This window comes from Theropithecus gelada, chromosome 3 (assembly GCF_003255815.1).
Source record: "Theropithecus gelada isolate Dixy chromosome 3, Tgel_1.0, whole genome shotgun sequence".
Taxonomy (NCBI): Eukaryota; Metazoa; Chordata; class Mammalia; order Primates; family Cercopithecidae; genus Theropithecus; species Theropithecus gelada.
The window spans coordinates 86646589-86671604 of NC_037670.1; the positions used below are offsets into that span (position 1 = coordinate 86646589).

The 25016-nt window shown below is 39.9% G+C and overlaps 2 protein-coding genes across 9 annotated transcripts; one reads left to right on the forward strand and one right to left on the reverse strand.

Moving 5' to 3' along the window:
• Positions 1–825: 825 nt before the first annotated feature.
• Positions 826–12824, reverse strand: CBX3 (chromobox 3). 3 transcript variants are annotated; one of them, XM_025379690.1, is made up of 6 exons: positions 12455–12824; positions 10992–11043; positions 7586–7728; positions 5569–5731; positions 2404–2498; positions 826–2081 (listed from the first exon to the last, which is right to left on the reverse strand). In XM_025379690.1, exons 2-6 carry the CDS (start codon positions 11013–11015, stop codon positions 1955–1957), a joined length of 552 nt encoding a protein of 183 aa, XP_025235475.1. In that variant the 5' UTR covers positions 11016–11043; positions 12455–12824; the 3' UTR covers positions 826–1954. The 3 variants fall into 3 exon arrangements, with proteins under 3 accessions (XP_025235475.1, XP_025235474.1, XP_025235473.1); XM_025379689.1 differs by lacking the exon at positions 12455–12824 and adding an exon at positions 11405–12397; XM_025379688.1 differs by lacking the exon at positions 12455–12824 and adding an exon at positions 12190–12344.
• On the forward strand, positions 12480–23949 carry HNRNPA2B1 (heterogeneous nuclear ribonucleoprotein A2/B1). 6 transcript variants are annotated; one of them, XR_003118598.1, is made up of 13 exons: positions 12480–13447; positions 16198–16233; positions 16332–16442; positions 16607–16753; positions 17048–17258; positions 17403–17504; positions 17578–17658; positions 18162–18224; positions 20360–20479; positions 20714–20836; positions 21492–21574; positions 21731–23081; positions 23614–23949. XR_003118598.1 is itself a non-coding variant. In XM_025379686.1 (12 exons), the coding sequence occupies exons 1-11, from the start codon at positions 13442–13444 to the stop codon at positions 21551–21553; spliced, it is 1062 nt and encodes a 353-aa protein (XP_025235471.1). In that variant the 5' UTR covers positions 12480–13441; the 3' UTR covers positions 21554–21574; positions 21731–23766. The 6 variants fall into 6 exon arrangements, 3 of the variants coding, with proteins under 3 accessions (XP_025235471.1, XP_025235472.1, XP_025235470.1); XR_003118599.1 differs by lacking the exon at positions 16198–16233; XM_025379686.1 differs by having other exon boundaries at positions 21731–23766.
• Positions 23950–25016: the final 1067 nt, after the last annotated feature.

Below are 25016 nucleotides of genomic sequence, written 5' to 3' on the forward strand. Positions count from 1 at the left end.
CCTTTTGAAATGGAAGAGACAACGAAAAAAGATTCTGCCATCAAAAACTCCAGAAGGAACTCCCCTGATAACCTGACTTCAGCTCGCTGATTTTTGGACTTCTGACCCACAGAACTATTGTAAGCCATAAATGGGTTAAATTTGTGGTAATTTGTTAAAGCACCAATAGGAAAGTAATACAAACACGAGTATAAAAGGACAGTATTTTAAAAAATTTTTTGAGAGACAGAGTCTGTCATCCAGGCTGGAGCACAGTGGCATGTATATATAGCGTCTTAAACTCCTAGGCTTAAAGGACCTTCCCAAGTAGCAAGGACTACAGGTACAAGACACCACACCCAGCTAATTTTAAATTTTTTTGTAGAGGTGCGGGTCTCGCTATGTTGCCGGGCTTATCTCAAACTCCTGGGATTCAAGTAATCTTCCTGCCTTGGCCTCCCCAAATTTTGGGATTACAGGACATCAGTTATTTCCTTTTCTGTATGGATTTTGGAAATCAATTAAAATGTGTCTATCATCACACTGAGCCCTATCAGAATACTTTACGTTCTTTAGAAGACAGTTACAACCACCAGATTTTAAAACCTCATTTTAATGAGACAATTCCTCCTAGCGATCACATGAAACTAACTTTTATCTCCCAACTGTGGAAACACTCCTGTGGAAATACATATTCAAGTTTAAAACTCATAAGCTCAAAAGATCTAGGATATGTACTCTAATGCCTTACTGGTATCATCCAACTTATAAACAAAGATAATCCAATGAGTGTGGGTGTTTCTATTTCTACCGTAAAGGCGTATCAAATAAAGAGAAGTCTAATAATTGCATAAAGGAATATAAAACTATTTATTAACCACTGTTCACCAGTATTTACAATAAAGTAAACAATATACAGTTGGATAACACTCTGATTACTACAAAGTTGTTCTTCCTGGCTTTTGTTGAACCAGTAAAGCAAATAACTGAAGATTGAGCCTACATGTAAGGAATCAGTTGGGGTAAAGAAAAAACATGCAGGTCAATAGGTTGGATTACAAAAGGCTGTTCACACATTTATGGCAGCAGGTCCTCAACTGCCAACATCTCTAACCATCTGATTAGGTTTATATGAGCCAAATCTTACATATTCCATTCATCATTACCTTTTAGTCAATGTAGCAACAGGGATTTCAACATTTTGTTAAGGAATGGCTCACTAGGGAAAATTTTAAATTTTCATTTAACTTAAGTTTTGTTTAGCTAGTTAAAACACACTAGCATTTGTCTAGTGTCCTTATCTGGATGAAGAAACCTGCTGTGACGGCAGTGATAAAATTTTTCCTTTTAGGAATTTTGCAAATAAACCACTGCAATTATAGATACTTTAAAATTATCCAATTTAAATTGTCCTATTTAGAATTACTTATTCTACTTGAAATGTATGGCTTCAGGAAAAATTTCAATTTAACTTGAAGTGATTATCTCTTATTTTGGTCAGAATAATGGCATCTCAGAAACATGGGTTTACCTGTGATTTTTTGTTTGGGTGAATGCTTAAAAACAAAGAAAAATTTACATATGCATTTTATGGATACACACACACACAAAAACATGTAAAAAACCTAAAATGGTCCTTAGGCTTATGAGAACACAAGTTTTGATTAATGACTATGGACATTTCCCCCAACATTTAGAAAAGCTGTTCTTCAATGAAGAGGAAATAATATACCATGGTATCAAATGTTCTTTTCTGATAAAGGAAGCAACTACAGAAAGCTTTTATTTATTTGTTCAAAGTAACCAGTGCTATGAATGCAAAAAACCCCCCAACAACTCTTCCAACGCTACTTTCAAAACAAACATATCAAACTTTTCATTAGGATGTAGTTATTTCGTCACACTAGTAAATCAAAATCCAAGACCCAAATTTTATATATATATATAAATATATATAAAAAAACAATGTGAACAATTATTGAGCTTCATCTTCTGGACAAGAATGCCAAGTTAGTCTCTCTTCATAAAAAGCAATTACAATTTGAGGACACTTCATATTTGCCTCTTTCGCCAGCACCAAGTCTGCCTCATCTGAATCTTTCCTGTTTTAAGAAAAAGAAAAATTCAGTTACAAGTCTAAGTTGTTTGTCAACTGACAACCATTCATTTAAAAAAATAATAATCCAAACAAAAGATATTAAGTGCTCCAGGAGGGTTATATATATATACTTGTTGCTATGTTCTAATAAACTTCATTTTCAAAACAGGCCACAGTGTGCTGACCCTTGCTTTAAAACACTACTAGTAAAACCAGAATCATCCTCTCGGCAGATAATTTTTCCCTGCCTAATGATAAAAACCATTTCACAAATTAAAAAAAAAGTCTATTCTTTCTTTCAAATCTAACAGTCCCTGCATACTCACCATTTCATAAGAAACATCAATTCTCCACTGCTGTCTGTGGCACCAATTATTCTTTCAGGATCAAGACCTCTGGCAAATCCTCTTGGTTTGTCAGCCTGTTTAGAAGACATTTTTTTCATACAGCAAACTCAAGAGTATTAAATTGTTTTCATGGCATTATTTTAAATAAACACGTTCCAATAGCGAGACAGACACGACTAGAGCAAGAACCCATATTTGGTAATTAAAAACATGTGATTTCCATTAACTTTACAAGTAGAAAAACAACCTGAGTTTGATATGCAGAACACATAAAATTTCCAAAAACATTCAGAATCAAAACTCAAGAAAATTACTGCATTCAGTGACACCAAAGGCAGAGTTGTGTGGGCATACAGAAAAACTAATCTCTTTATTTCTGGTAATAATAAAGTCTTAAAAGTTAATATATTTCAGATTACTTCCAGGAATTAGTCTGAATTACCAATGCATTTTAAAAGCATAAACAAAACACAAACAGTGAGAAATATTAAAAATGTTAAAACTCACACCAACGATCTGTGATCATTCTAAATGATAGGAAATGTTAGAACAAACTTGTCTAACCTGCGGCCCAGGACGGCTCCGAAGGTGGCCCAACACAAATTTGTGAACTTTCTTATACTGAGACTTTCTTGGGATTTTTTTTTTTTTTTTATCTCATCAGTTGTGGTTGGTGTTAAGTCTATTTTATGTGTAGCCCTAGACAATTCTCCTAACGTGGCCCAGGGCCGCCAAAAGATTGGACGCCCTGCATTAGAAAGTACTTAATATAAACCAGTGGTTCTCAAAATGTGGTCTACGGATTCATTGGGGATTCCAGAGTTCTTTTTGGGAGAGGGTTGTGTAAGGCCCCCTTTTTTCACCTATTTGTGACTTTGGATTGTCTTCATATACCTCCACCAAAACAATACGCCACAGCAATCAAATGTGTTTAAGTAAAATTGCCTTAAGACCCAAGTCGAAGATTTGTAAAAATGTAAAACGCTACTCAACTTTTTTTGAAAAGTCATTTTAGAAATTTGTTTTAATTTCTACTATGTTAGTATTGATAGTTATAACCCATACAAACAAAAGCTCTTTGGGGATCCTCAATAATTTTTTTAGAGTGTAAACAGGCCTTAAGACCAAAAAAAGTTGGAGAACGAATGATATCAATAAATCCTTTATTCCTGTCAGAGCTTTATGTCAATGTCATAGGCTCTGGAGTAACACTGCCAGGGTGAGAATGATGGACCTACCCCACTTACGAACTGTGTGGCTTTGGGCAAGTTAATCAACCTCTTTGTGGTTTCATAAAACAGAATTTTAGTATCTACAGCACAGGTATTTCACAGCACATTAAAAGCAAAAGATTTGGCACACAGTATGGCACATGGTAAGGGCTCAATAAGTATTGTTAAAAGTTGTGCTTGATTTATTATTTAATAATTTTTGGAGACAAGGTCTTGCTCCATTGCCTAAGCTGACGTGCACTGGCATAATCACAGTTCACTGCACCTTCAACTCCCAGGCTCAAGCAATCCTTCTGCCGCAGCCTTCCAAGTAGCTGAGACTACAGGAGGCATCCACTATGTCTTGCTAATTTTTTTTTTTCTTTTTAGAGATGGGGTCTCACTAAGTTGCCCAAACTGGCCTCCAACTCCTGGGCTCAAGCAATGTTCCTGCTTTGGTTTCCCAACGTGCTGGGATTATAGGCGCGAGCCACCGTGCCTGGCCAAAACTGTGCTTCTGTTAAGCATGTGATTTACTTTCAAAACCAAATTTGTAGTCATTCTCTTGTTTCCTCATCTATAATAGCAATTATACCTATGACCTTATACAGAGTTATCATGAAGGTTGTACTTCTTTGCTTCTAGTTCAAATGATCAAGTTTTAAATCTCATTTATAGTGCCTAAGCCTAGAACCTAATTCAGCACCAAGATGTTTCCCCAAATTGCCACATTAGGACAGTGGGCAACATAAGTATAATCTGTTTTACAGTCAAGGATGTAAGTAGGAAGTTACCTGACTTGCCTGAAGCCACAGAGACATAAGTAAAGCAAAGACTGGACCAAAACACAGGTAGAGTGAATCAACTGAATGTCTCAATTCATGTCAAGAAAGTGTGTAACGATTATCAAAGATTATAGACTTCAAAATCAAGGCACTGTTTGGCAATACAAAGATGACATGCAAGTACTTTTTGGTGGTCAATGCCATTAATGGACTATAATCAGAAAGTTCTATTTGCCTTGTTTTTACTATAGTGCAAAGGCTTTCAATAATCCAATCTTAGTATTGTTTGTACCTAAGATTGCTAGCCTGGGATCACAGGTAATTAATGGGTCTACTCAGGGATCAAATCCATGAAACTAAGAAAAATTGCACTAGCACAACCTAAGTGGCATAAGCACTTACTGCACATTTAACACAATGTAGGCTAAACCATGCCCATCCTTATTGTCCTAAATATTAAAATATTTAAAATACGATTAAGAGGCCTTTTATAAAAGTATCTGAGTTTTAAAAAAGCAAGCCATCAAAGCTGGGCTTGGTGGGGTGCCTCACGCCTGTAATCCCATCACTCTGGGAGGCTGAGGCGGGTGGATCACCTGAGGTCAGAGTTCGAGATCAGTCTGGCCAACATGATGAAACCCCGTCTCTACTAAACATACAAAAATCAGCCAGGTGTGGTGGCGCACCCTTATAATCCCAGCTACTCTGGAGGCGGAGGCTGCAGTGAGCGGAGATAGTGTACCACTGCACTCCTGCCTGGGCGACAGAGGGAGACTCTGTCTCAAAAAAAAAAAAAAAAAAAAAAAGCTGGGTGTGGTGGCTCACACCTGTCATCCCAGCACTTTGGGAGGATGAGGCGGGAGGATCACGAGGTCAGGAGTTCAAGACCAGCCTGGCCAACATGGTGAAACCCTATCTCTATTAAAAATACCAAATTAGGCGGGAGCCTGTAATTCCAGCTACTTGGGAGGCTCAGGCAGGAGAATGGCTTGAACCTGGGAGGTGGTGTTGCAGTGAGCCAAGATCATGCCACTGCACTCCAGCCTGGGCGACAAGAGCAAGTCTCCATCTCATGGGGGGAAAAAAAAGAAATCAAGCCATCGACGTTTTACAGAAGGACAAGCTGGTGGGCAATATTTTATACTTACAGCATCTCTTTTCTTCTTTGATTTGCTGTCATCAGATTCACTGTCAGATAAAGATTTTCTTTTTGTACCATCTTTTTCTTTGCCAGCTTTCTGAGAGTTAAGAAATGCTTCAATCAACTCTGGACAATCTAAATTTTCTTCAGGTTCCCAAGTATTGTCAGCACTGTGTTTAGTTTAAAAAAAAAATTTGATTGAATTAGACACGATTCATCACCATTATCCAGATCCATTTTAATAGACACCTGGGGGAATAAAAAATCCTCTGTACTGCAGATACTAGTAATTTCCTCCTTCCCTACATTACCCCACCCCCCGGCCTGCCTCTGCCAAAGACAGGGTCTTGCTTTGTTGCCCAGATGGGAGTGCAGTGGTGGAATCATAGCTCACTGAAGATTCCAACTCCCGGCTCAGGCAATCCTCCGCCTTAGCCCACGTAGCTGGGACTGCAGGTATGCAACACCATGCCCAGCTAACTTAAAACACACACTTTTTTTTTTTTTTTTTAATAGAGAAGGGGTCTCATTTTGTTGGCCAAGCTGGTCTTAAATTTCAAGTGATCCTCCAGCCTTGGACCCTCAAAGTGCTGGAATTGCAGGTGTGAGCCACTGCACCCAGGCCCTACATTCTACTTTGAGACTCTAAATTAGTAAATCCAAATTACTGGGTAGAGAACAATAAAAGTCTCTGCTCTGTAGTATTATTTTCATTAAAGTCTTCTTGGCTGGGTGTGGTGGCTCACACCTGTAATCCCAGAACTTTGGGAGGTCAAAGCAGGTGGATCCCTTGAGGTCCGGAGTTTGGGATCAGCCTGGCCAACGTGGTGAAACCGTGTCTCTGCTAAAATACAAAAATTAGCTGAGCATAGTGGCAAATGCCTGTAGTCCCAGCTACTCAGGAGGCTGAGGCAGGAAAATTGCTTGAACTCGGGAGGCAGAGGTTGCAGTGAGCTGAGATCACGCCACTGCACTCCAGCCTGGGCAACAGGGCGAGACTCCGTCTCAAAAAAAAAGAAAAGAAAGTCTTTTACATTACTTATTACACTGCACATGGCCAAATGCAGTATAATTTTGCTAGTGGCCTTAAGTTTTGGGAGAAGAAAAAGGGAGGAGCCCATTCATTTCCTAAAGTTTTGCTGGGTAAAAATAATTTTTCATGTTTCATGGGCTTAATAAAGTATGGACTTATGATACATACTTAATTTCAACTAAAAACACTGGAGGATAAAACAGGAAAACGTAAATCTCCCATTCAACTCGTATTTCCCAAACTGCTATGAATTAAATGTGAAGAGCAGGGAAAGCACAAGGTAACAGATATGTGAAGCCCAATCATTTGACTACCATATGCTCTATCTCCAGCAAGCTCAGGAAATTGATCTCCACCTATCCATTTTTAATTGTCACTGCCTATGGAGCTTTGTGGTGTAACAGGGAAGAATCAAAGCAGATAAGCACAACAAACACCAAGTGTTAAAGTATGTAATTGCTGCATGTTCAAGTTATTCACATTTTGTGAAAATTATCAAGAATCCATATCAAAGAACACAAGGAACCAGAGAGCTTAAAACAAGCCCAGGCTCTACTTCTTAGGTATTAGGACACAATAAACTTAGTATAAAGCCTAGATCATACGTAATCCTGTATGAGACCCACTAGTCTATACTATATAGCTTCAATGTTTTTTAGTACCCTCTGTGTGGAGGAAAAACACTGCAGATTGTTATAATCAGTATAATATCTAACCACATTAAAATATATTATATAGTAAACTACACTCTATAATTTTACAAATTTGACTCCCCAGGGTAATAAACTAGTCTCTAGTCTGCTCAGCTTCAACTGTACAATAAAGTTTTGGTTCTTTTTAAATAGACTTCAAATAAGATACCTAAATTCAAGGTGTCTTTACATTTAAAGACATCTATGGGAAAGCAGGTAAAAGAGTCAGGTTAAAAACAAATTCTAAAACCACTTAGCTGCAGTCAAACATACAATACAGATGCACTAAAGTTTCTTACTCTGTAAATCCCTTCCACTTCAGGAAATATTCCACTTTCCCATTCACTACACGTCGATCTAGTACTTTTTCCACCACAAATTCTTCAGGCTCTGCCTCTTCAACTTTTTTACTCTTTCCATTCTGTTTTTTCCCCATTTTTTGCTAAAATAAAACAAATGAGAAATTAAGAAATATTCTTCTTGAATTTTGGGCACATTTTCAAGGCTCAATTGCTTACATTATTATTACATTCAACATAAATTTTTACTTTTTACTTCCACATCCCAGGGCAGACAGGGAAAGATTAAAAGTCAACAGACAATAAAATAAAAGAATGCTTTATTTTGTTGATTTAGCTCAAACTTATGACCCACCACCAAAATAATACAATCAAAAACACTATCTGGAAAAATTACTTTTTTTCCAGTCTTTTTTTTTTTTGAGACAGGGTCTCTCACTCTGTTGCCCAGGCTGGAGTGCAATGGCGTGATCTCGGCTCACTGCAACCTCTGCCTCCCTAGGTTCAAGCAATTCTCAAGCCTCAGCCTCCCAAGTAGCTGGGATTACAGGCGCATGCCACCATGCCGGGCTAATTTTTTTTGTATTTTTATTAGAAACGGGGTTTCACCATGTTGACCAGGCTGGTCTCAAACTCCTTTCAAGTGATTCTGCCTCCCAAAGTGCTGGGATTACAGGCGTAAGCCACTGCGCCCGGCCCTGTAGTCTTAAAAGACCAAGTTTACTAGAGTTTTCACTCATTTTAACAACACAGCAACTATGCAGGAAGTACTTACAGGGTGATACAGAGAAGAAAATAGTACTGACAGGTCAACGACAGACCTAAGAGCCTCCTTCTCAATTCAAATACTAACGTCAAAAGCTTCAATAATACAGATAAAAGGTAAGTGCAGAATGAACACGTGGTTCACAATCCTGATACCAACTGCAAGGTCAACTATGGAGACCACTAGGAGGTTAAATTAAAGGACAAGATTATTTTTCCATCTCTGTAGATAATATTTCCTACCACTTAGAACCTATAAAGCTGTCACTTCAAGAGGACAGAAGGGGAGATTTTAATTCTCTAAGGTGAAAAAAATCCTTCCTTCCTGGTTTCTCAAGACAAAGTCTATATTGGTAGCCAACTTCACTTTAAACAGGCATTTTTTTGTATGACACTATTTAAGAGAAGCAGGAGACCAACCTCAATCAGCTCTCTCCAATAGCTCAAGATTTGCTATGAGAGGATTAAAAATGGGGAAAATTTTTATGAGATTAAAAATGGGGGGAAAAACCCCAAAATGGTTAATCAGAAGATCCTATGGGGCAGAGAGGGAATCCGCCTTAACATTTCATCTTAAAACAAATGCTACTGCCGGGTGTGGTGGCTCATGCCTGTAATCCCAGCACTTTGGGAGGCTGAGGTGGGCAGATCACCTGATGTCAGGAGTTTGAGACCAGCCTGACCAACATGGAGAAACGCTGTCTCTACTAAAAATAAAAAAGTAGCCAGGCGTGGTGATGCATGCCTGTAATCCCAGCTACTTGGGAGGCTGAGGCAGGAGAATCGCTTGAACCCGGGAGGCCGAAGTTGCGGTGAGCCAAGATCACGCCATTGCACTCTAGCCTGGACAAGAGAAAAACTGTCTCAAAAAAACCCCCCCACAAAACCAAAAAACCCAAATACTATTAAAAAAAGATAAACCTTAATTGCCCAGTCACTAAAGCCATCCCACAAGTAAAGCAGCAAGCAGAAAAAAGTTAACAGCAACACCTCAAGGCTACAAAAGGACATTTCAAGCTATGCAGGCATATGAAGTGCGCAGACACACATGTAAGAAAGGCCTCAAGACTGCAAAATGACATTTCAAGCTATGCAAGCAAGCATATAGGTAACACACACACACACACAAAATCCCCTGGAATACAAAAAAATGCAGCAAACACCTGACTTTTTCGGATACCATTTCCAAGTCAGGTCTTATGATTCTCATTAGTCAAGATACTTGAGTACTGGGCCCAAACAGATTTCTGTCACTGTACAGTACAAGAAGGTAGAAATAATAGTGGGAGAAGCAAAAACAAACTGGAAGAGACAGAAGTGTATTAGATACCTATACTACATGAAAAAACAGCTACTGCCACAAAGGGAGAAGGCTAACAAAATAAAGAAGTAAAAAATAAATATAGAAAATGAAAAGGATACACACTAAGGTTAAAAAAAAGAAAAAAAAAAGGGGGCAGACAAAATACCATACAGTATTTACTACTATGGCATTCATAAGCTAGTTTCAAATGCTCACCATTTTCTTTTGTAGTATATGTTTGGCTTAACCCAGCACTTTTTTCCAAATGTGGATTTGAGTCAAAATAAATTTCCCATTATTTAAGTGAAATTAACAGCACATATATCTCACAACACTAATGAATTTTTAAAATGAAAAGTTAAAAAAAGTTTTAAAGTGGCCAACCTGTGATCCCTCACAAAATAAACTATTTAAATACCAATAAATAACAGACCCCAAAGAGTATCAATTGCATGCAAAAACAAATTCTGTTTTCCAGGGTATCTGACTTAACATAGAATCTAATGATGGCACAAATTAAAAATCACCAACGTGCCCTTTCTAGTGTGAAACCCAGAGAGAACATATACAGACCAAAAACAAATGCTTTACTTTACCTAGGAGACATTAACATTCACCTTTACGCGCTTAAGATTAATGCAATATGTTCAGAGTTAAATATTGTGAAAACTGTAACTTTGAATTTCATGATTTTTATGTGAATATTCCAGGGTTTTAAAAAACTTGTAACATGACATGGCTGAATAAGATACAAAAAATCTAGCCTTTTCTCCCTTCTGGATCGTATTTGCTATTTGGATCATTTTTTTTTTAAAAAAAACAAAACACCGCAATGAATTATATTTAAGATTCTTCTATATTTCAGAGTAAGTTAAAACAAGATAAAGTGACCAAAGCAATTTGAAAGATTCACTAACTTGCTCCAACCTAGGAGCACAAGGTACCTGGTTCTTTAAATTTGGCTTTAATGAAAATACTTCTCCAGAATTCTGGGGATTTAAGGAAAATTATGCCAACCAACAAGGGCTTTATTATTTTATGTAATATTTTTCCACGTTGTAAAAACGTGGGTATTTCTATCTGAAGATAAAAATCCTCAGCAAAATCCACATTGCACTGTCCTTCAAAGATTAAACTAGTTAAGACGCTATTAAGTCAAGTCAGCAAGTATCTCCATGTAATGAATTCGTTTTGCTCCTAATTTTCCCCTATAATTATACTGGGAGAGCTGGGAAATATGTCGATGTAAATTTCTCAACCACAAAGATGCAAAGTTATACTTTGAGGGAAAAAACCTTGGGTTAAATCCTTACATACTTTAGCTTTTCATTAACTTACCAATGTAGTTTTATTGGAGGCCATTTTTTATTGCAGACTTGAAGAACTATTACTAGAAAAATGCATGACAGTTAAAAGAAGTTTGCACGACACAAAAAAGGTAACTAAATACAAGTTCTGTTTGGATTCCAACCCCCAAGTAGGGAGCGCACATTTCAAACGTTGATACAAATCCAGAGTAGATTTGCGCTCCTACCTACATTGCTTATGATGCACCTAAGTACGTGTTCTAAACATGTGAGTCTAGAAAGACTTTACTGAGGATCTTGGTACCTAAGGCAGCTTCACATGGCTTAACATAGGGGACAAATATCTTTTCTAATCTAAGTCCCATTTGTAATAAAGTCCATGTTCCATTTTTAAAGGACAATCCTTTCGGTTTAAAACCATGCACGATTACCCAAACAACTCACAACTGTAAACCACTGTGAATCTTCTCTGTTCTGCAATCCTAAGTTTGTTTCTGCTCAGAAACCCTCTCTTTTTCCAATCAGCAGTTAACTAACTAAAGGAAAAAACTTAACGATGCTTCAACCCCGTTTCGTGACACTTTGAAGACGCAATCACCTTTTCACACACCCACTCCCCCTCCGACCCTCTCCGCCGGAGCTCTGCGTCCCGAGGCCTAAGCGCAGCTGCCCGCCCCCACCCGGGAGCGCGGGCCTCGTGGTCAGCGCATCCGCAGGGAGAAACAAAGGCCGCGGCGCGGGGGCTCAAGGGCACTGCGCCACACGGCACGCGCCTACCCCCCGCGGCGGCCACGTTAACGGGACGGCCGCCGCAACCTCGGGACAGTCGGCCGCGCGCCGCCAGGCCTCGCGGACGCGGGACCACGCGCCGCCCTCCCGGAGGCCCAAGTCTCGACCCAGCCCCGCGTGGCGGCTGGGGGAGGGGGCGCCTCCGCCGGAACGCTGGTGGGGGAGGGGAGGGAAAATGCGCTTTGTCTCGAAATAGGGCGACTGTCGCCACAGCTCCCTACCCCCTCGAGGACCGAACAGTCCCCCCACTAACTGCCGGCGCCGGCCCCGAGCCAGGTCAGCCGCGAGGCCACCGCCCGACCCTCTCCACTCCTTCCCGCAGCTCCCGGCGCGGTGTCCGGCAAGGAAGGGAGGGGAGCGGAGAACCGGGCCCCCGGGGCGCGTGCAGCATCTGATGCACCACCACCGAGCGAGGGCTAGAGAGAAGGAAAACCACCGACTTCACCGCCTCTGAGCTGCTCCGGGTCGCGGGTCTGCAGCGTCTCCGGCCTTGCGCGCCTACAGCTCGAGCCACATCCGAGGGGGGAGGGAGCCGGGAGCTGTGCGCGGGGCCGCCGGGGGGGGAGGGGTGGCACCGCCCACGCCGGGCGGCCACGAAGGGCGGGGCAGCGGGCGCGCGCCCGGCGGGGGGGAGGGGCCGCACGCCGCACCCGCTGGGAATTGGGGCCCTAGGGGGAGGGCGGCTGCGAAGACCGCGGCACTTACCGCTCGCAGCGTGGCGCCTGGTGGTCCCCCAGGGGAGGGAGTGGGGAGGAGGGGCGAGGACGGTGACCGGAGTCTCCTCAGCGGTGGCTTTTCTGCTTTGCAGCCTCAGCGCTGGCGCCAAAACCGGACTCCGCCCACTTCCTCGCCCCTGCGGTGCGAGGGTGCGGAATCCTCCAAACGCTTGGGGAGAGTTGGGAGCTTAAAAACTAGTATCCCTTTGGGACCACTTTCAGCAGAGACCCCTCCTGTACCCCAGGGGTCAGCTGCATAGACGCGGGTCAGCGTTAGGTCAGTGTGGCGTGAACGATAATTTGACTAGAAGTTGATTCGGGTATTTCCGGAAGGGGCCGAGTCAATCCGCCGAGTTGGGACACGGAAAACGAAAAGGGAAGGCTCATATTATACTACGATTTTTCTGGCGGGGGTTATCAAAGGCGTAGCTGCAGGGACCACCTCCCAGGTTGAGAGGACTGGATCTCTGGGCTCCGGATTAAGCTCCTCCCGTCGGCGTTAATTTCAAACTGCGCGACCGTTTCTCACCTGCCTTGCGCCAAGGCGGGGGGCGGGACCCTATTCCGAGAGGTAGTAACTCGCGGGACTCGAGCCTTCCGCAATTCACTGAGCGCATTTACGGAAGTAACGTCGGGCACTGTCGCTGGCCACAGGAGGGGGAGGAGTACGCATTTGGCGTAAGGAGGGGCGTAGAGCCTTCCCGCCATTGGCGGCGGTTAGGGCGTTTACGCAACGGCCTGACGTAGAGGAAGACGCGTTAGTGGGGGGGAAGGTTCTAGAAAAGCGGCGGCAGCGGCTCTAGCGGCAGTAGCAGCAGCGCCGGGTCCCGTGCGGAGGTACTCCTAGCGGTGTTGTTTCTCGAGCAGCGGCAGTTCTCACTACAGCGCCAGGACGAGTCCGGTTCGTGTTCGTCCGCGGAGATCTCTCTCATCTCGCTCGGCTGCGGGAAATCGGGCTGAAGCGACTGAGTCCGCGATGGAGGTAACGGGTTTGAAATCAATGAGTTATTGGAAAGGGCATGGCGAGGCCGTTGGCCCCCTTGTGGAAGTCGGCCAGCCGCCTCCGTGGGAGAGCGGCAGGAAATCGGACCGCTTCAGTAGCAGTGGGGCTTGAGGTTTATGAACGGGGTCTTGACCGGAGGCCTGAGCGTACAAACAAGCTTCCCCACCCTCAGCCTCCCGGCGCCATTTCCCTTCACTGGGGGTGGGGGATGGGGAGCTTTCACATGGCGGACGCTGCCCCGCTGGAGTGAAAGTGGGGCGCGGAGGCGGGAATTCTTATTCCCTTTTTAAAGCACGGTGCTTCGGGGGCCACGGCGTCTCCGCGGCGAGTGTTTCGGCGGGCAGCGGGTCCCCGTGAGCGAGGCTGCGGAGCTTCCCCTCCCCCTCTCTCCCGGGAACCGGATTTGGCGGCCGCCATTTTCATGGCTCGCCTTCCTCTCAGCGTTTTTCTTTTAACTCTCTTATTCTTTTAGTGTGCTTTCTCTCTCAAGGCATAGAAGTGGTTAACTATTTTTCTTTCTTCTCGGGCTCTTTTCATATCGTTTCGAGGTGGATTTGGAGTGTTTTGTGAGCTTGGATCTTTAGAGTCCTGCGCACCTCATTAAAGGCGCTCAGCCTTCCCCTCGATGAAATGGCGCCATTGCGTTCGGAAGCCACACCGAAGAGCGGGCGGGGGGGGGTGCTCCGGGTTTGCTGGCCCGGTTTCAGAGAAGATACCACCACCCAGGGCGTCGGGCCGGGTTTAATGCGAGCTATAGGACAAAGAAACCGTTTTGTAGTTTTCCTGTTTTTTAAATTTATTTGAGTAACGGATATATTTGGGTCTGCAGTCACTAAAACGGCAGATGAACAGCAGCAAAAATAAACACTTTGGAAGCCATCGGCCACGAGGGGCAGGGACGAGGATGGTTTTCTGGGCGGGGGAGGGATATTCGCGTCAGAAGCCTTTACTGTTCTTAAGGATTCGGCTTAAGTTGTAGAGCCGACTCGTGTTTTAAGTAATGTTTTTACTGAGAAGTTTAATCCTTACGGGACAGTTCCATGGACCATGATAGATGATTAGTTAGAAATTACGAGGAAAGCGAAATAACGATTTTATCCTTAGTTGTACTTCGGTTAAAACATGGCTTCAGAGGCTCTTTCCTGTAATGCGTGTGTATTTTTGTGCAAAATTGTTTTGGGCCTGGGCCGCTCTGTATTTGAACTTTGTTACTTTTCTCATTTATGTTTGCAATCTTGGTTGAACATTACATTGATAAGCATAAGGTCTCAAGCGAAGGGGGTCTACCTGGTTATTTTCTTTGACCCTAAGCACGTTTATAAAATAACATTGTTTAAAATCGATAGTGGACATCGGGTAAGTTTGGAAAAATTGTGAGGTAAGTAATGAGTTTTTGCTTTTTGTTAGTGATCTGTAAGACTTGTTATAAATGTACATTATCGGTAATTTCAGTTTAGAGACATCTATGTGCTGACGACAATTAAGAAAAAACTAATTGAGAAAATGAAAATATCTATTTTGGCAAGTAACCATTTCAAGACTGCGTTGTGTCTCATAGGAAGTAGTTTGATCATTTCGGTTAATATATTTTTTTTTTTTTTAAATTTTTACCAGTCCTGAAAACAATTACAGGAAAAAATCCGAACTGGCATTTACCACTATTTTTTTTAGCAGTTGGGAGCATGTGAATGGAGGGAGAGAGCTCTGTAGAACTGGGCTGAGAGCAGCAATTCTTGCTAGGAACAAAAAATAATTCTTCATTCAAAATTACGTGTGACTTTTTAGTGTGCATTATGCATTCGTAGTAGTTGGTCCTGGATATCACTTCCTCTCGTTTAATTTTTTTTTTTTTTTTAACGTAGTTACTTTTTAAGACAGGTTTACTTAACATTCTTAACTGCCCAAAATACAGGGCTGTATGATACGACATATTTGCTTGTTTTGCAGGTATTAAAGATTTCAACTCTGAGGTTTTTCCTATTGAGTTAGAAAATTGTTTCGTGCCGTGTCGCTTGCCACATGGCCAATCAAGTTCAGTAAGCTTCAGCTTTCAGTAATAGTTAGCTTAGAGATTATGCCAGGTGAATGTATTTTATTGTACATAAGGTTAAGCTGAGTAATTCATATTCTGTATTGTCATATCCTCTATAGACAATGTCCACCAAAAACCTGTTAAAACTTTTAAGCTTTGAGTGCTGCTGGTCATAAAAATAAATTTGTCTTGGTTTTAAGTAATTTTTAAGGTTATTGCTAATGCATATCATGATTTTAAATATTTTTGTCACAGAGTCATAGGGAGAAACAGTATTTTAAAAAGTTTTTTTTTGGCTAATATACTTAGAATCACCACCAGAGGGGGCAGTTAAGGGAAAATGTTACTGAATCGTGAAATAAAAACTTTGGGTCATAACCATCGAACCAAAAGTTATTTTCTGATGTTTATAAATAGAAATCTGCGTTTTTAGGTTATAGGGTTGAAATTTTTGGTAAAGATTTAGTAATCTTTTGATAACCACGGTCTACATTTGTTCATTTCTCCTTAGAAATTTTTTAAATTAAGTAATAATACATTTGTTTAAGATAATTTAATGTTGAGTAAATTTAGATCAAGCATTAATGACTTTGAAACTTGTGTAGATCAGCTGAGGCAATTTTTTTGGTGTAACACAACTAATATGCAGTTTAACATATGGTTTAAATTTGATGTAAGTTTTTTTTTTCCCCCCCAGAAAACTTTAGAAACTGTTCCTTTGGAGAGGAAAAAGGTACTCTGCCAGCAGGTCACCTCATATTTAAGAATTTAATTTCCTGCATACAAAGAGGAAAATGTAAATAAAAATTGAAATGGTATTTTCCTTTGCAGAGAGAAAAGGAACAGTTCCGTAAGCTCTTTATTGGTGGCTTAAGCTTTGAAACCACAGAAGAAAGTTTGAGGAACTATTACGAACAATGGGGAAAGCTTACAGACTGTGTGGTACGTAAGTTACTGAATTGTTACTGTATGTTAGTATCGTAGCTGTTTAAGTGAATCATGGAGGAAGTAACTATGTCAGCATAGTAAAAAATTCTATTATAATGACTGTTTACTTATAAGTTATAATGAGATTAAATGCTAAAGTTTCCTCTTTGGTTTGAAAGGTAATGAGGGATCCTGCAAGCAAAAGATCAAGAGGATTTGGTTTTGTAACTTTCTCATCCATGGCTGAGGTTGATGCTGCCATGGCTGCAAGACCTCATTCAATTGATGGGAGAGTAGTTGAGCCAAAACGTGCTGTAGCAAGAGAGGTAAGTAAACCATGACTGTCTTGTGCAATTAACATAAAGAATGCTGCCTTGCTGAACATCGGAAAGTATTTCTGAATTTAGTTTTAACTCAAGATTTTATTAAAGCTCTGTTGGGTTTCTGGACCATTTTCTGAAGCTAACTTATTTTTCAAAAGCTAGGTCCCTAAAAGCTGTTGTTGTAGATCTGGTAGTTTTAAGGTGGATACAAGCCAAGTATGGTACAAAGGTTGGCTACTTTGAATCATGCTTGTGTTTTTTTCTGTCGGGATGACTTTTACCCCACCAATATTTTAGGAATCTGGAAAACCAGGGGCTCATGTAACTGTGAAGAAGCTGTTTGTTGGCGGAATTAAAGAAGATACTGAGGAACATCACCTTAGAGATTACTTTGAGGAATATGGAAAAATTGATACCATTGAGATAATTACTGATAGACAGTCTGGAAAGAAAAGAGGCTTTGGCTTTGTTACTTTTGATGACCATGATCCTGTGGATAAAATCGTATGTAAGTGTCTAACCACAAATGTACTGTTTTTACCATGTATTCAATTTTGTGTATGTTAACATCTGATTTTATTGAAAGGTAAACTTTTAAAGTTGTTTAATGTTGTTGATTTAATTTAAAAGGAGTTTGAATTTTTCATTGCAGTGCAGAAATACCATACCATCAATGGTCATAATGCAGAAGTAAGAAAGGCTTTGTCTAGACAAGAAATGCAAGAAGTTCAGAGTTCTAGGAGTGGAAGAGGAGGTAATTTCAATTCTGTTTCTTCTTTATTTTTATTCACATAAGGGCTTGCTTCTAACTGGGGCATTTATTGTAGGCAACTTCGGCTTCGGGGATTCGCGTGGTGGCGGTGGAAATTTCGGACCAGGACCAGGAAGTAACTTCAGAGGAGGATCTGGTAAGTTCAAATTCTATGTGTTTAAAGGATGAGTGTGCTTTTATTTTAAATATGATTAGGTTTTCATTAGTAGAATCAGGAAATCAACCTAAATCAAAACCTTTCCCTAAGACTTCAAATAGATAGTATCCTGGCAAGTTCCTGTGACTTGGCCAGACAAGAAGTTTAATAGGGTTGTGTTAATAACAGTTATATTTATCTGGATTGATAATGTAAAATAAAGTGTCATCAGAAAAGCTTTGGCCCCATGAAGTGTCATTCTTATGTATAAATGAAATGGAATCTCTAAAATTGAGACTTGTTCAGTTAAGAGTTCAAAATTTAGGTGGTAATGAGATTTAACTATATGCTTTCATGTTTTGTGAATAAACTAGTAGCACTAGCGTGTGCTTTTCTGAGGTTCTTAATTATTGTGCCGAGGTATTAAGAGAACTGAAAAAATGAGTATTAGTAATAATGGTGAACAGCTTATAGTAAATGTAATCTTTTTTGCCCCCTAACAGATGGATATGGCAGTGGACGTGGATTTGGGGATGGCTATAATGGGTATGGAGGAGGGCCTGGAGGTCAGTTTCCTCTATATTTTGGTTTGTTTATGTGACTAACACTTAACCATATTGTATATTTAGTTCATTTATATTTTCAGTTTTTAAACATTTTATATTGCTCCTTATAAAGGGCTTAGGTGATAGTGGTCCAGTTATTTCTTTTATAAGTAATTTGACGTCTTAGTTGTTACAGCCTAAGGAATACAGTGCTATTTAAAATGAAAATTTAAAGATAATCATCACAGTATTCCATCTTAAGCAAAATAATTGGATCTAGATATGTTTTTGTACTGTGCTTTCTGGAAAAGTGCAGAAGACTGGATTTAACTGAGTAAAATCTAAGGGGGGAGAATACGTAGGAGAAAAATGTAAAATAAGTCTAAACCCTTAACTAGATGGTAAGCATCCCAGGATAACTTTCAAAAAGTAACCTAAGGAAATTTTCCAAAGTGTTCACTGTGCTCCTGGCTACAGATAAGGTTGTGAACTACCATTGAACCTGAAATGTGATATAATAAATATATCAGTTTTATTGGTGTACAGGAAAGGGTGGTACACAAGACAGATTTTGTGATAAGGAAGGGACATTTAAAACTATGAGCTGGTAATAGACTTGATTTCTGGTGTTGCCACTCATTAGGTGTGACTTAAGTTCTACCATTTAAAATTTTAGAGAAAGCTGAGTTCTTGTATTTAACTACAAGTAATTTGAGACTCAGCCCACAACAGAAGCCTTTTTTTTTCTTTTTTTCCTTTTTATAAGGTGGCTTTTGTTTTTTTGAGACAGCCTTGCTCTGTTGCCCAGGCTGGAGTGTAGTGGCGTGTGTCTGCTCACTACAACCTCTGCCTTCCCGGTCCAAGTGATTCTCCTGCCTCAGCCTGCTAAGTAGCTGGGATTACCCGTGTGCACCACCACGCCCACCTAATTTTGGTATTTAGTAGAGACAGGGTTTCCCCATGTTGGTCAGGCTGGTCTTAAACTCCTGACCTCGTGATCCGCCCACCTTGGCCTCCCAAAAGTGCTGGGATTACAGGCGTGAGCCACTGTGCCCGGATTTTTTGTTTTGTTTTGTTTAGGTTTTGCATTATGTGAAAGTGTTTCATTTGTCCCTACTTCTGTTTACAGTAAAGAACATACTGTGTAGAGTGTTACGCCTATTTTTTTTTCCTTTGAGATGGGGTCTGGCTTTGTTGCTCAGACTGGAGTGCAGTGGTGTGATCTTAGCTCACTGCACCCTTAGCCTCAAGCCATCCTCCCACCTTAGCCTCCTGGGTAGCTGGAGCTACAGGGTGCACCACTGTTAACCAGCTAATTTTGTGTTTTTTTGTAGAGGTGTAGAGGTTTTGCTATGTCGCCCTGACTGGTCTTGAATTCCTGGGCTCAAGCAATCCACCCGCCTCAACTTCCCGTACTGCTGGGATTACAGATGTGAGCTGCTGGGCCTGGCCAACAACATTGTTTTGTTTTGTTTCAGAGAGTCTCTCTCTGTCGCCCAGGCTGGAGTGCAGTGGCGCAATAACAGCTCACTGCAACCTTTGCCTCCCTGGTTCACTCTATTCTCCTGACTCAGCCTCCCGAGTAGTTAGGACTACAGGCGCCTGCCACTACACCTGGCTAATTTTTTGTGTTTTTAGTGGAGATGGGGTTTCACCGTGTTAGCCAGATGGTCTTATCTCTTGACCTTGTTATCCACCCACCTTAGCCTCCCAAAGTTTACAGGCGGGAGCCACCGTTCCTGACCGAGAACATTGTTTTAAAAGATGTAATTCGTAGGGAGACATAATAGAAACTTTCTTTTGGGCCAGTAGGGGAAGTGCTCTTTTACTTTCTCCCTAACCCACACTGCTAGTCTAGCCTCACAACCTTACCCACTATGTACATGTAGTATTTCAAGATAACTTAAGATTTTTAGTTTTGAGGGAAAGCTGTAGCGTTACAGGTATTTAAGTGGGTACACATGGTGTTATCCATTTGGCTGGGTAGGCACTCTAGCCACCACATGTTTACCAAGGGTAGGTATTCAGTCCTTGAAGCTGTTTTAGAGGAATTTCATTGACTGTTTCACATGCAAACTTGGAAATGGATGTGAGGAGACAGTTCAAAATGGCATGGAAAATATTAAGTGATTACTTAAAGGCTTATTTTATAATAGGTGGCAATTTTGGAGGTAGCCCCGGTTATGGAGGAGGAAGAGGAGGATATGGTGGTGGAGGACCTGGATATGGCAACCAGGGTGGGGGCTACGGAGGTGGTTATGACAACTATGGAGGAGGTAATAAATTCACCTGCAACCTTTATGTGGGAATTTGGAATTAATGGCTTTGTAACACTTGATCTTTTATTTCAATGTTTGTCACTAGATAAAGTGTTTGCTTTTGTTTTTGTGGGAGCTTTGTCCTAAATCCTTAGCATGTATCTTTGGTTTAATGTTTTTCTGGTTTAATGTTCTTTTGGTTTAATGTATTGTTCTGAGGTCCATTATACTAGTATTCCAATTTTTTTATAGGAAATTATGGAAGTGGAAATTACAATGATTTTGGAAATTATAACCAGCAACCTTCTAATTATGGTCCAATGAAGAGTGGAAACTTTGGTGGTAGCAGGAACATGGGGGGACCATATGGTGGAGGTAATTTATACAATTGAGATTTTTCAGATTTTTGTGATTAAAGGATTAGCCTTTTGTGACTTAAAGGGAAAATAACATACTAAGTAGTTTGGGTTGTGGGATATACGGTCTTAGTGAAAATAAAGAAATTTTGCATAAATCTCCACAGAAGTACTCAGCAAGCAGTTACAACATCAAATTGGGATTAGGGGTGTTGGAGGTGGGGAAGTTCAGTAGTTTAATTTCTGGTGGGGGCTGGTAAACAGCTAAGTAAAATTGTAACCCACATTGCAAGTAGTGTAAATTGGAATGAGGGTCTTTGAAGTTAAATTATTAAACCATGATTCAAACCATTGCTTAGCTTATTCTTGAGGTTTTTAGCAGGAGTAAACATTTTCTGTGTCTTGTTCTTGGTGTACTTTAAAAAAATCCCTTAGTCCAAATGAGGATGAGAGGACCCTTTAAAGAATAGCATAGCATCAGCCACGAAATAAAAATGTCTATGAACCTGAGTAATTTATCTCCCAAGTAATTCTGCTAACTGGCTGCAAAGGGTTAGGATTTGCTTGTTTTTATTAAAGACTGGATGGATAGAAAATAGAATCAGCTGTAGTGTTATAGTGATCATGGGAAATCAAAGTAAGTTTGTTTTCTCTTGCTGTTCCAACAATTATAGGAAACTATGGTCCAGGAGGCAGTGGAGGAAGTGGGGGTTATGGTGGGAGGAGCCGATACTGAGCTTCTTCCTATTTGCCATGGGTAAGTAGCTTTTGAGTTTTACAATTATTATTATCTTGGGAGACATAGCTGCAGGAGTAAAAGCTTTTTAGGATCATGTTATCTTTCCTTAAAATCTGGTTAGATGGATAATTTCATAACCTATTTTTTTTTTACTCTTTACTTCTGTTGAAACAGGCTTCACTGTATAAATAGGAGAGGATGAGAGCCCAGAGGTAACAGAACAGCTTCAGGTTATCGAAATAACAATGTTAAGGAAACTCTTATCTCAGTCATGCATAAATATGCAGTGATATGGCAGAAGACACCAGAGCAGATGCAGAGAGCCATTTTGTGAATGGATTGGATTATTTAATAACATTACCTTACTGTGGAGGAAGGATTGTAAAAAAAAAAAAAAATGCCTTTGAGACAGTTTCTTAGCTTTTTAATTGTTGTTTCTTTCTAGTGGTCTTTGTAAGAGTGTAGAAGCATTCCTTCTTTGATAATGTTAAATTTGTAAGTTTCAGGTGACATGTGAAACCTTTTTTAAGATTTTTCTCAAAGTTTTGAAAAGCTATTAGCCAGGATCATGGTGTAATAAGACATAACGTTTTTCCTTTAAAAAATTTAAGTGCGTGTGTAGAGTTAAGAAGCTGTTGTACATTTATGATTTAATAAAATAATTCTAAAGGAAATTGTGTAATTATAGACTTTTTATTTTAAATAAGTTAAGGAGTGGGTAGTATAATTAAGGTCCGTTGCAAAGCTGTTGTTATATTTGTATAAGATAAATGCTGGTCAGATATAAGTGTGTTGTCTGCAATTCATCAGGATTAAATTATGTAGATAACTTAAGGGATATCTCTGCAAGGAGAAACACCTTTTTAGATCTTTTAGATGCTGCTTCTTCAATGCAAGGAAAGGAAATAACCCCAGCGAGGTACTCTTCAGGGACACAGGTCTAGTACAAGAGAACTCTTGACGGCTACTAAGTTCAGCCAGTCTTAAAAAACTGTGCTGTTTCTACAAAACTTTAACTACAGTAGTTTTTAAGGATGCCAACGAAAGCTGAGGGTGTAGAGCAAAATAGTTCTAAGCTTCAGTTAAACTTCTTTAGGTAAGATCTTATTTACTTTTCCTTTCTTAATTTTCCTCCCTAAAAGATAAACTAATACTCTTAAATGGTCTTTCAGTATAGTGGTTCTTACGTAGTTTAACATAGCTATAAATTGAGTTTAACAATTTATAAACTCAAGAGAATAATTTTTATAAACCCTGTTTTCCAATCTGTCATTTACTTAAATTATTTTGGTTGTTTTTCCCTTTTTTTCCTCCTTTTCCTACCCCCTCCCCCTCCGTGTGAAGATTTGGGTGCTTAACATATCATTTTCTTCCCTGCTGGAATTTTAGCATTGATATGAACCATGGACAAGTATATTCTGCTGCCACAAAGACTGTAAAGTGCTTCATTTCAACAGCTGAGGCAAGCCAAGTGATCATTAATAAAGCTTTTCTTGGTTCCTTCAGTGGTGTTGGTAGTAAAATGGTAGGTAAAAGTTAGGCTGCAAGTTCAATAAATCATGAGATTTCCCATCGTTACACCCTTGTGTATTCACATTTCTTGGATCAAACATTTTGAATGAACTAGGGGTTTTTATTAAAGACATTTGTTGTATTTATGGTTGTAACTGTACATGCTTATCAGGAAGAGACTGAAGGTAGGGCAAAAATGGTTGAATCTATTTTCAGATAGTAGTTCATACTTGAGTGAAGTGTCTGTCTACATTATGAAGCCTGTATGTATCCAGTACCAAATAGGTGGGTTAAATGTGGTTATTTTAGTTCAGTGTCTTAACCCTGAAGAGAAAGTTGTAGTTTGGCTGTTGAAATTCATTCCTTAGATACCATCAGTTTGATTGCCCGGCTTTATTGCCTTTACAGGAATGTGATACTCAGGGCTTACTCTACTATATGCACCAGTGAGTCTTCTTTGATCCTAAGACCACCACTGAAGTTGTTTAGGTTCTTTTGGACAAACATGATAAACTTCTTCAGATACTTTTTTTTTCCTTTGGCAGGAAGGTGTCTTGCTGCAGGTAACTAATGAAGAAGTGGTCAACCACAGAGTCTTCAAGAAATAAGAAATTCTGTACCATCTGAAAGTAGTTCTTGTTGGTGCCTTCATTTAAAAAGCACTCTTTAAAATAAAAGGGAAATGTTTTCTGATAAAACAAACATTTAGTTCAGGTTCTTGATATAAAACAATTAAAAAATGAGTATTGTTTGTAAAACTAACATCAAATTGGCTAGAGAGATAAATGTATCATGTTTTAAATTAGGTTTTGTGAGTAGACAGATTACAATTCTATTTTAAATATATAAAGTTTATAAAATAAATATTTTTTGTATCCAAATACTTGGTGTAATGTTTACACATAAAATGTGTGAATCTTGTTCTATAAACATTCGGTTGTCTAAAAGATCACCATCCCCTAAATTTTTTAAAGCAGTTTGGGGCTATGCATATTTTCTTTTAATATTAACAGATAAATGAGAAGAGCATTGTGGACATTATTGACTGTCCCCAATAAAATGCTGTTCATTATGCACTGTATATTCAGCGTTTGAGTACTCCTACTAAAGTTTCTGGCTTTACCTTGTATGTTCAGCAATACTGGTGGCATTTTGAAAATCATGGATTTTAAAGGTGAACCGGCCAGAGTGGTCTAGATTAACTGGCTTTGCAAAAGCACTGAGGCTTAAAATATGTACTAGATTGTCACATGTCAATTAGTTTTATTGTGTTTCACACAGAGTAAATGAATATCAGTGTTTTTTTCTTTTTATGTGTTTATTTGGACATTTATCTGAATTAAGAAAACCAAAAAATAAGGGCCAAGTTAATTGATTTGTTTCTATGATTTGTTTTGGTTTTGATAATTTGAGATCTAACAGGTAAGTCACACTAACAGTGGGTAACTTCTGTTTTAAATAGCTGAATTCATCACAGACTTGTACAAATATCCCAACTTCAGGAAAATTTTGAAGTTTTAAAAATGTTTGGATGTACAAAGACGTTGAACTTTGAAATACATCAGGTTGATATGCATAACCTCAAAATACCAACTCCTATCCAGCAAGGTCAAGGGAATATCACACAAATAGGGGAGAATTAGGTAATTACACAATAGACTGAAATGAACTGATGGAAGAAGAGTTTACTGAAACATGGTGTAATGTTGGATATTCAACATAGGCTTATTTCCTGTGTGTATAGTGTTGAATCTGTTTTTCTTGGAGAAATTGAAGTTTAAGGTAGTTCTTGTGCAGCTTTGAGACAGTGCCCTAAAATGAAGAAAGGCTGCCTTTTGTCCGGGGCTTTATATTGTTGCTGTGTAACAACTTACTTTTAGAGCAGTTTAGAGAAACAAACTTCAGCATCTATGGGTCAGCAGTTGGGAGCAACTTAACTGATTCTGGG

What these genes read in the sequence shown, in the direction of transcription:
- CBX3 (XM_025379690.1), bottom strand. Translation starts at nt 11,015, where the DNA reads ATGGCCTCCAATAAAACTACATTG. An exon ending in AAGTGGAAGGGATTTACAGA is followed by an intron (nt 5,732 to 7,585) that starts GTAAGAAACTTT and finishes AACTAAACACAG; the next exon opens with TGCTGACAATACTTGGGAAC. An exon ending in CAAAGAAGAAAAGAGATGCT is followed by an intron (nt 2,499 to 5,568) that starts GTAAGTATAAAA and finishes TCTTCTAAACAG; the next exon opens with GCTGACAAACCAAGAGGATT.
- HNRNPA2B1 (XM_025379685.1), top strand. Translation starts at nt 16,057, where the DNA reads ATGTTGAGTAAATTTAGATCAAGCATTAATGACTTTGAAACTTGTGTA. An exon ending in TTCCTTTGGAGAGGAAAAAG is followed by an intron (nt 16,234 to 16,331) that starts GTACTCTGCCAG and finishes TTTCCTTTGCAG; the next exon opens with AGAGAAAAGGAACAGTTCCG. An exon ending in TTCTAGGAGTGGAAGAGGAG is followed by an intron (nt 17,505 to 17,577) that starts GTAATTTCAATT and finishes CATTTATTGTAG; the next exon opens with GCAACTTCGGCTTCGGGGAT.